This window comes from Echinops telfairi, unplaced genomic scaffold (assembly GCF_000313985.2).
Source record: "Echinops telfairi isolate 266 unplaced genomic scaffold, ASM31398v2 ScPeMD7_7469;HRSCAF=8507_1, whole genome shotgun sequence".
Lineage (NCBI taxonomy): Eukaryota > Metazoa > Chordata > Mammalia > Afrosoricida > Tenrecidae > Echinops > Echinops telfairi.
In genome coordinates, this window is record NW_022111373.1 from 43,239,136 (window position 1) to 43,250,426 (window position 11,291).

Below are 11,291 nucleotides of genomic sequence, written 5' to 3' on the forward strand. Positions count from 1 at the left end.
CTGCACGTCATTGGAGAGACCAGTCCCTGGAGAAGCCCTTCATGCTTGGTAAAATGCAGGGTCAGCCCAAAATGGAAAGGTCCTTGACAAGATGCACTGACACAGTGGCTGCAACAAGGCGCTCCAGCGTCAGAACAACTGTGAGCCTGGCGCAGGACTGGGCACAGATTTTTCTGTTGTACATAGGGGTTACCGAGTCAGGACTGACTCCCTGGCATCTAATGACAACAATAACATAGCCGTTCAGATTCTGTGATGGGAATTTAGTAATTAAATGGTCACAAAAGAATGGAGGTTGGGTGAAGGAGGACAATGCAACCCTAAAAATGTTGACCTTCAGACACCAAGTACAGTACTCAGGAAGGAGCCCTTGTTGGAGCAGCTTCCAGACAGCAGGGGAGAAAGAGTTGCTTTCCAAGAGTCGTTCTCCGTGATACCGTGATGCAGTAAAAACAGACTGGCACATTCCTGTTGCAAGTGGCAATCTACTGTTTGGGATTTGGGTTTTTCCCCATCCCAGAGGAATGGGACAAGAGGCAGGTTGGGACCAAAGGCACAAAGGGTTGAGAAATGAAGTAGAAAAAGTAAAACATATCATGAGCAGTTCTTACTGCTTACAAATACTATGGGATTGTTTTGTCCTCTTTAGTAGGGGCTCTTCCAGGTGGAGCAGTCTCAGTCCCGAACCGATGCGTGAATGCGAGCTAATGACGATGAAATGATAAAATTAGATCATCATTATTATAAAACCCTCCCCACCTTGATAACTATGGACTGAGGAAAAAATTATCAAGGCACCAAAGGGTGTTAGGGAATAGGATTTTCACTTGACTTTAAAGTATTTTCATTCAGATTACTTTCTAAAACCCAATAGGGGAGGGTATATTTATAACGGAGAGTTTTGTCAGACACCATCTTATCTAAGTGGTCAAATTTAGCATCACTAATAATGGGGCCAAATGACATTATGTGCCTCACAATGGAAGGCAGTAAAGGTAGGCAATATCACAATCATGAATCTAATCACAAAGAAACAGATCAGTCCAAATGGTGAGACATGGTCCTAGACAACCTGCCTGAACACTTGACACATGCCAATGTTTTGGAAGAAAAAAAATGTCAAGAGAATTACTTAAAAGGAAACTAAAAAGATATAAGCCAAAGCACTATGTGAATTTTATTTGGACCTTGGATCAAAAAAAGAAAATGGGATAAGGCATTTGGGGGACACTGGAGGTTGGATGTGGACTACATATTGGTTGATATAAAGTGATATTGTTAGGTGCCATTGCTTTGGCTCCATATCATTGCGTCCCCATGCATAGGGGAACAAAACACTACCTCGTCCTGCTCCATCTTCACAATTGTTCCTTTGTTTGAGCCCATTTTTGCACTCACTGTGTCAATCCTTCTTGTCAAGGGCCTCCCACTTTAAAAAAAAATCATTTTATTGGGGTCTCGTTTAACTTTTATCACAATCCATCCATTGTGTCAAGCACATTTGTCCATTTGTTGCCATCATCATTCGCAAAACATTTTCTTTCTACTTCAACCCTTGGTATCAGCTCATTTTCCCCTCCCTCCCCCACGAACCTTAGATAATTTATAAATTATTATTTTGTCATATCTTACACTGTCTGACGTTTCCCTTCACCCACTTTTTGGTTGTCTGTCCCCCAGGGAGGAGGTTATATGTAGATCCTTCTAATCGGTTCTCCCTTTCTACCACACCTTCCCTCCACCCTCCTGGTATCGCCACTCTCACCACTGGTCTTGAGGGGTTCATCTGTCCTGGATTCCCTGTGTTTCCAGTTCCTATCTGTACCAGTGTACATCCTCTGGTCTAGCCAGATTTGTAAGGTAGAATTGGGATCATGGTAGTGGGGGGAGGAAGCATTTAGGAACTAGAGGAAAGTTGTATGTTTCATTGTTGCTACATTGCACCCTGACTGGCTTGTCTCCTCCCCGCGACCCTTCTGTAAGGGGATGTCCAATTGCCTACAGATGGGCTTTGGGTCTCCACTCCGCACTCCCCCTCATTCACAATGATGTGATTTTTTTGGTTTTTTTGGTTGATACCTGATCCTTCCAACACCTCGTGATCACACAGGCTGGTGTGCTTCTTCCATGTGGGCTTGGTTGCTTCTGAGCTAGATGGCCACTTATCTTCAAGCCTTTAAGATCCCAGACGCTGTATCTTTTCATACCTGGCCACCATCAGTTTTCTTCACAACATTTGCTTATGCATCTGATGTCTTTTTTCAGAGATCATGTCGAGAAGGTGAGCATCATGGAATGCCACTTTAATAAAGTGTTATTGCATTGAGGGAGTACTTGAGTGGAGGCCCAATGTCCATCTACCACCTTAATACTAAACCTATCAATATATGCATATAGATCTCTTTGGCCTTCCGCTTTTTAACTGAGGGTCTCCTACTTTACTGAGCATGATGTCCTTCTCCGGGTCCAAAGTGTGTGAGACAAAATCTAATCATCCATGCTTCTAAGGAACATTCTGATCGTGCTTCTTCCAAGATGGATTTGCTTGATATTAAAGAATCAGTGTAAATTACTTGGTTTACACATAACTAAATCAGCTGTCTTTAAAAAAAATTATTTTGTAAGCTAGCAATTCCCATCAACCTTCGTTGGGTAAAGATGATAGAATATAAAGTTGGCTTTTATGCCTCAAAGCTCTGATTTTTAACTTATGTATATGTTTTTTGTTATCATTATTACCAGTGAAAGAGAAATTTAATCTTGTTTCTTGTATTCTGTATTGTTTGTGGGCTAAAACATTTCACTGACCTTTTAAGCTTATAGTCTTCATATATACAGTAGTATACAGATAATCACACATTATTCCTTTGTATGTAGTAAGTTAAATGCTACACAGATGCCTAATTCAGTAAAGACATTTACTTGAGGAATAGTATTTATTAAAGTTCTTAAGGTCAATATAAGTGGAAGTTATTTTTTTAATTCCACACATGCTAAAAAAGTATTCATAGATGCTATGCTAAATAATTGGCAACAGTATTTTAAATTCTTTTGGAGATACCAATGCTTTCCAGCTCATCACTATTGTTACTATTGGGCCGACTCTGGCCCTGGTTCCACTGGTACATATATAACCAATGTCTGACTAGTTGAGTATCACATTTCCCATGACCAGTTACTGTTTTAGAGGTTGGTACCTAAACTAAGCTATCTAATCTCAGAGTTAACATGGGTAGGATTTTGTGCATATAATTCAGGGATAACTCATCAGATGACAAAGCTATTTCCTGAATTATATTTTCTGGATATTTTAATATGAAAAAATACCATATATACTCATGTATAAAATGTTTTTCAGCACATTTTTAATGCGGCTTTTGTGGTAAAAGTTGGTGCCTCAATTGATATTTGGGTCAGCTCATAATTGAGTATATTCGGTATATCAAAGCAAAACTCTTTCCCTGTTTTGGTAAAGTTTGCCCATTTTAATAATCCCCACCCCTACTTTAATAAACTGAGAAGAGGAGCTTTCTACTCCCATAAAAGAGTGACAGTCTCAGAAATCCACAGGGGGCAGTTCCACCCTGTCCTAGGGTCACTATGAGTTGGCATCAACTCAATGGCATTGAGTTTGATTTTGGTTAATAAACTGATTAATTAAGGTATTCTGATCTCAGAATGAACTACCATATTTAAATTCTTCAAACTCCTCTACCCTCTCCAAATATTTATGAGCTATAATTTACATAAGAATATAGCTTGTTGTAATTAGTGAGGTAGAATAGCTATTCTCAAAGGTAGTGGTTTTCAGTGATGGCTGTACATTAGAATCACTTGGGGAAATTTAAATTTAAATACATGACAGCCTGTATTCCACTGTAAGCCAACTAAATAAAAATCTCTGGGGAGGAATGCTCACCCATTTTTCCCTTCAATTCTTCAGGCGATTCTACTGCAACGCCCAGGCTGGGAATCAGTTCTCTAGTCACTTCCCAGTGCCTCAGTAAATCAGTCTCAAACGGAGTCAGTAAATGAAGTTCAGTGAGGAACAACAATCAGTAGAGAGACTGCCTGAAGGCGGTACAGACCATTCTTGCCTCGTCTATCATCTTCAATTAAAGCAGGTTAGCCAAGGCAGGCAGGTCAGGATTGCAATGCTCCTGGTAAACATTTTCTAAATTTTACTTTTTTTGTTGTCATATGTTAATACTGAGACATATGTAAGAAACAGATGTATAAAATGTCTTTGTCTTCCTTATGGAATTGCTGGACTTTAGATTACTTTAGTTAGAAAGTTCTTAGATGTAAATTATATCTGGTCTCTCAGTATTATGAATTCTGAAGTTTAATGGATTCATGGATTAGGAATTTAATCAAATTTTATTTAACAAGCTGCTACAAACTTTGGGGCCAAATTTGTTCTTTATAAACAAGTGTGTAATAAGAATTGTTCCTGTATCAGTTTTCCATTTTTATCTGTTTTCCTTTCTCACATCCTCATAATTTATTACTTTGATCTGTATTTGCATCCATTAGGCCCTTCTACAACTGTTTGGGAATAATACGCAAACTAAACCCACTGCTATGGAGTTGCTGACAATGCATGGCAACCCTACAGGACAGAGCAGAACTGCTCCTGAGGTTTCGGAGAAGGTACTTTTTTCCAGGAGTAGAAAACCTCATCTTTCTCCTGAGGAGTACCTGGTGGTTTTGAACTGCTGACCTAACAGTTAGCAGTTCAGTGTGTAATCAATATGCTTCCAGGGCTCCTCAGGTACCCATAATTTCAAAGAAGGATGCTAATGGCCTTATTATTAAATGTAACACTAAAATGATAGCTCTGTTTCTAGTTCCCACATCCTAATAAGAAAAATGCCATAATTGCAAGCAGAGTTTTTGAAGAAAGGATTCTGATGATTACAAAAAGGAAAATTATCAGGCTCTTACTAAATTTAATGCATGGGTTGTGAAAAAGATTTTTTTGATGTACTTTATGTTCAGTAATGGGTGGAGTCCTACAAGGACATGGGAATCTAGGCGGGATCTTTCTTGGAGAAGAAAACGATGACTGGTGACCTACCCTGACGGACTCGTTTGCAGATGTAATATGAGACAGGTTTCCTCTTCGCGATGATCGCCTTTTATTAACGCTTTACTTTCTGATCGCTATACAGGCAAGACTCCTCTCTAAATGTTGAAAGAAAGCCTGGTACACACATGTATGTAAACTCTTAGTCTGGTTTTCAGTGTATATTAGCTACATAACAAAATATCTTCTCTTTCTTATATAATGCAACACATTTCTTCTGGTTGAAGACACCGAGAGAATTTTACTCTATCTGTGGTTTGTGTAATTATTACAAAAGTTGCATACAAAAGCCTGCAAAATTGCAAAATACACTCTGACAGCTAATGCTCTGAAAACACTTTATTACACAAATTACATTCAGATTCTGAAAATAGTGTTCTAACAGTGTAACCATCTAAAAATAAGACATCCCGGAAACACACCAACAGAAGAAAACTAAAAGGAAGAATTTAAATAGAGACTTTTTTTTTTCTTTTTCTCGTTGCAATATAATGCTAGTGATTTTAAAAAAATAGGAGATTTAGCAGCTTGGTCATCATGTAGCACAAAGTCTCTCTTTACTGCCACAGGCTGAGAATGCTGAACAGGAAAGGCACCAGAGAAACACACTGGCAACAGGCGTGCTTTTGGAGAAATACTGTGTTCAAGCGAGAGTGGGCTGATTTTACATCCACAGAAAAGTCTCGAAAATGTGCATGAGCAAACATTCCATCATTTAAATTAGTACTGCGATGGAGGAAAAGGACGGTGTCTCTACTCTATGCTCATATAAAGACAATGGCACAGCTATGAGCTTTTAGGAAACCCCTCAACTAGAAACAGAAACCAGCCACACCAAAAGGAAGTGAATAAAATGTGTACAGTCCCACATAGACTAGTACGGTTACAATTAAATACACAAAAGTTTAAACGTGCTAAAGGGAAGGGCTCTGGCATTCTTGGTAAAGTCTTGCTCCAGCTACAGCACAGCCTGGTTTTCAGGAGGAGGGCGGTGCCGGTGCAGGCAAAGGGGCCGAGTACTCCTCTTCCGATTCACTCCCGTCATCCTCATCTTTCTCCTGGTCACTTCCCTCGGTGCTGAGCCGGTCAAACCCTTTTCGGCTGTAGCCCTGGCGGCTCGCGAAGAAGTTTCCAAGGTTTAAGCCGCCAGTTCCTTTCCCTGAGGGAAGCAAAGAACAGGACTGACTGAGGTGCAGTTGGTAGACATGATTGTTGGTTCCCTTGCCAATTCTTGAATAGTACATAATGTTAGAAGTTGGAGAAGGTGAACAACAAAAAAAGCAAACAAAACAAGCCAGTCTTCCAGTTGATTTCGCCTCATAGTGATCCTCTAAGACAAATTAGAACTGCCTGTGTGGGTTTCCGAGACTGTAAATCTTTACAGGAGTAGATATAAAAGAAACAAGTAGCACACAGAGACTTATCTTACAGAGCCAGATAGATGCTACTCCCAGACTCATTAAAATAAGAATGGTGGTGATGGGAGGGGGGACCAATCCTTTCAGAGTAGGCGTTTTTGTGGGAATATTTCAGATTTACTTTGCACTTTCCGCTTTTTCCTGGCTCTCCAGAATTGGCATCCCACGAGCAGCTCTTCATTTCAGTGACCTTATGAAAAGGGCATCTCACTATGACAAATACTGACATGCTGACAGGAGTGACCGAAAACTGACTGAAGACAAATGAAGTCAGATACAAGGCAGGGGAATCAGATACTATAGAATGACAAGGTGGAAAAACACAATTAGGGGGGTTACTGCCAAAGCGATACACTTGCATTCTAGACTTAAAACTCAGGGAGTCGCATGACACACACAAGGAGTTTGATTTTTCAGCGGTAAAAGATGAAATATGTCTTTGCTGCTTCAAAGGCATGCACTTGGCACTGTATGAATCTCGGAGTTAAAGGACTGTCACAGGCATACCTCTAAGTCTTCCCAGTACTCTTCCTGAACTTGCCTCGAGTTTGTGTTCAGAATCTGCTAGACAGAGATGGTACATTTTAAAATGAGTCCCAATCACCCGTCTCAAGCCATAGGCTCAACTTTACAACATAAATTCAGGACTTCATACATGATTAACAAGGCCTGGCTCTTGTCTGCAGATAATTTTGGAGCAGGGGAGACCAAATAATGTGATAATAGTAAGAGCTAGAGTTGGATTTGACTCCTGACTGTATCTCTATAGAATGTAGAGTCTACATAAATTATATTCCTGTGCCTCAATTTTAGTCCTCTGAGAAAAGTCTGATCAGAGACAATCCTTAAGTATTTGTGAGGTTTAGTGATGTGCTTAGAATAGTACCCAGTTGACTCACAGTAAATGCTCAATATATATTGTTTTTAAATTTTTTTATTAAGGTAGAGTCAGTTTCTAATAATTTACAGAACTTTGGAAATTCTACTTATTATAATTTATGATTTGTTCTTAACATTAAGAACTGTCCATGTCCTCCTTGAGAAAGCTTAAGATTCCCGCAGGCCATTTCTCCCAGTAAGGTAGAGATGTAGTAGCTGGGTGCTGCAGAACCGATTCTGATCCATTCTGACCCTGTGTGATATAATAGGCCTTCCCATAGAATTTTCTAAGCTGTAATTGACATGGGAGCCGATCATTAGATCTTTTTCCCGTGCAGGCTCAGGATGGGTTTGAACTGCCAACCTTTCAATTAACAAGTATGGATATTGTACCACCTGAGCTCCTTAAGTAAGATATGCACAGAGATAAAGGAAAGGAACCCCTGAGTATTTTCCAAGCATACACAGACTCAAGTGTTCTCCTGTGAAAGACTGACTCTCTTCCTTATAGGATATGGGGCTCCTGAGGTCCCAAAGGCTTGGGATGCTTATATTCCGTCTCTAACCAGGAATGAAAGTGCATGATGGAGAAGGCTAACACGTGGGCAGATAATCGAGGGAAAATAGAAGAGTGGACAGGGAGAGAAATAGCCAAGAAAGGAAGGAGAATCTGGTAAGATTCTGAAAAACTCAGAGTAAACAGAAAGACAGGGACCTTCCTTGAGTTTTGTTGACACTAAGGTTGGCACTGTGTCTGATGTGGAGCTGACACACAATAAATGTGTGCTGAACCAATGAAAGGTCACTTATGTGTCTTTTTTAGAAACCTTATGATGGACTGAGTAAAATATATTAAGAACAAATATTAGACAATGGTGAGAGGCTAACTTACTTTTTAGAATTAAGATGGGCCATCTAAAATTGCATTTTTCCCCAACACACAAAAACTGGTTAAATCAGGACAATTTCATATGAATCAGCCTAGCATGCTACTTTCTCTGTACCCCTGTAAACTCAGGATTCTCTATCAGTTCTGGGTCACAAGTGCTTAATAGAAAATGGGAGAAACCGAACTGTAGCTTCTAACCTTCCACCTCCAAGTCTGAGATCGTGAGCACCACTGTTGCCACCAGTTCCCAGATCCCATGTGTTCCTCTCTGCGAAGTTGTCTGTGACCACACTCACCTGACCTTTTATAATAATTTTTATGTGTCATCTATTTGGTGAGCTTCATTTACACATTGTCACTTTCTCAACAAATATTTATCAAATCACTAGTGCCTAGAACTTTTATTTGCACTGGAAACACATTGGTAAATAAGACAAACAAGACTTGGTCTTTTGAAGCTTATATTAAATGCTATAAAGACCCTGACTATGTTTATAGTCAGTCTTACTACATTTCAAGACACATAACAGGCTCAGTCTTACTACATTTCAAGACATATAACAGGGACTCTATTGAAGTCTTTTTTTTTCAATGCAGTTAACTGTATTTTTGCAGTTTTACCAACTTGCAGATGAAAAGTCCAAGAAAAATTCTTATTTCATAACTTCTTAAATCGAATGCTCTGGTTTTGTTTCCACGTCATTTTCTGTGTCAGCACTTTGCCATGGCACTGAGTCCTTGACATTGCTGCTCTGGCTGGACATGGAATCAGTCTATTTCTTAATCAAATGTTGCCTCTTACCCTTGGACCTTGAGCTCTTTCTAGGTATATCTGTAGACCCTCGCCTTTTAGAACCTGGGGATAGGGTGAGAGGGTCGCTGCGGAGCTGTGAGAAAATCTAAATTTGCATCTAAAATTGCATAAGCTGGTCATTTGCTTATTTACATACTTATCTGGAAATCCTGGAAGAAATTCAGCTTCTGTGCACTATATTGTAATAATACCTCAAGAAAATGGTGATTTAACTATGGAATCCTGTCTTTTTCAGTTATGGGAAGGCTAATGATGTACATTAGGAATACTTAAAATGACTGAATGGTTCACTATCAATCTAGTTGCTTTCTTGTGATTTTTGGGTAATTATTATCATGAGTCCAATAAAATTATCTTAAAAAAGTATCATCATTAGTAATATTAATTGAGCACTTTAGGTGTCAGGTACTGTGATAAAGACTTTACACATCCTATTTCATTGAATTCTCACATACCCTGGAGAGGTTAGTGTATTATCCCCATGTTAAATAGATGAAAAAATAGTGGTTTTGAGTGGTTAAGTAACTTGCCCAAGGTCATGGAGTTAGGAGGTAAAGTCAAAATTCTGTTTGGTGAAGAAAAGGAAAAAAAACCAAATAATTCGGTGAAGTAAAACTGGGCTCGTTCCTAACACCAGGACGCTCCCTCTCTTTCTGGACCCCTGAGTTAATTCACAGCAACATTACTTAACTCCACAATTTCACCATTGAGACACTATTTGGGCTTGAGCCAAACTGCTAAAAGTCAATGCTAATGGTTATATTTTAATTGAACTCTCCCAATTTTTAAGGCTCCAGATGTAATTTCAACTCTGTTGTAAACAGTAGACAATACTTCAGACCATAAGACAATAACACCAAAAAAAGTAGAGAGAATTAAACAACAAAAAGGACTGAAAAAAATTCCAACCAGACTCCTGAATGTAATCAGGCCAAACACTCTTTCAAAGGCAGGTTCCAAGTTCAAAGGACTCATTTACTTGCCTCCAAAGGCCCTTGATTTTTTCCACCGAATAAATATGGCAATGGCCAGCAGCACAACCACGGGAATAACCAGAAGGGTTGTAATGAGAACAACGGACACTCCCGATCCGGGCTCTTGGAACCGTTTCTCTTTCTCTTGTATCTTCTGTAGTTCTGAGGAGGTGGGTTTGTTCTCCATTTTGGTTTCAACAATTGCCTCGGCTTCTTCGGGAAAAGAAGAGTTCACAATATTCAGCTGACTCACAGATTCAAAATTCCTCCCTCCCACCCCTACCCAGCCAAATCAACAACAGCTCACAAATCACTTGCTGAGCCTAAAACAGGTGGAGCTCATGTCCCAATATCTGAATTACCAAAGCAGCAAGCAGGTTTTGTAACTGGTAATTTCTACTGAATGGTTTCTCAACTTCAAAATGACTTTCCTTTGTTCTATCATTTACTCCTTCTCTTGCTAGAGTCCCACAGTGTATACACCCTTCTTTTTCAATCCCCCACAGTTCAAGTTCAAGTTCATGCATCATGGAGTCACACTTGGGCTCAAGTCCCAGCTCTCCTATGTAGTAGCTTTGTAACTTTGGGCAAGTTACTTAAATTATCTGGGCTCTAGTTATCTCATTTGTAAAACTACAATAATACCCTTTTTATACACTGCTGTAAATAAACACCTATTTCAAAGATGATGTCTAATGAATATTTGATTCCTTGTAGTATTAGCTTTTGGATCCTTTTGAGTGTCCACCGAATGATGGGTGTACATATGTAGTTAGTTGCATGCAATCATTCAGAGATTGCAGACTGGAAAAAGGAAACTGTGTCACTGTCAGATCTTTTTCTGCAGTTCCCAGAAAAATGTAAGTGCACTGTCTAACTTTGGGTTATATATGAAAATTACTTATACAACTTTTCCAGAATATTGGCAGGTGTTATGTAGGTATCAACCCTAAAATATTGTTTTGGGAAAGGCTTGCAATAAAATTAAGATGTTGTAGAGAACTTTGTCATGACTGCATTGATTATATCAAGCCTTGAGACATTCTAGCCCCTAAGAAGTATGTGTGGGTGGTGCAAAAGCAAATATAAATTTCCCCAGCTAAGAAGTATGTGTGTATGGTGCAAAAGCGAATATAAATTTCCCCAGCTAAAGTTATGGCCATGTTTGTCAAAAGGCTCATAAAGTTTCTGGAGTTTCAATATCTTGTGTGCCCTTTTGCCTTATGAT

At 39.4% G+C, this 11,291-nt stretch overlaps 1 protein-coding gene across 1 annotated transcript in view; it reads right to left on the minus strand.

Moving 5' to 3' along the window:
• Positions 1-5,413: 5,413 nt before the first annotated feature.
• Positions 5,414-11,291, minus strand: part of PAM (peptidylglycine alpha-amidating monooxygenase) — a 212,829-nt gene continuing 206,951 nt past the window's right edge. The window contains exons 23-25 of the mRNA XM_045285191.1: positions 10,073-10,276; positions 7,015-7,071; positions 5,414-6,248 (exon numbers count right to left, since the gene is read on the minus strand). Of these exons, the coding sequence (XP_045141126.1) occupies positions 6,067-6,248; positions 7,015-7,071; positions 10,073-10,276 (443 nt within the window). The 3' untranslated portion in view covers positions 5,414-6,066. The remainder of the gene's footprint in view (positions 6,249-7,014; positions 7,072-10,072; positions 10,277-11,291) is intronic.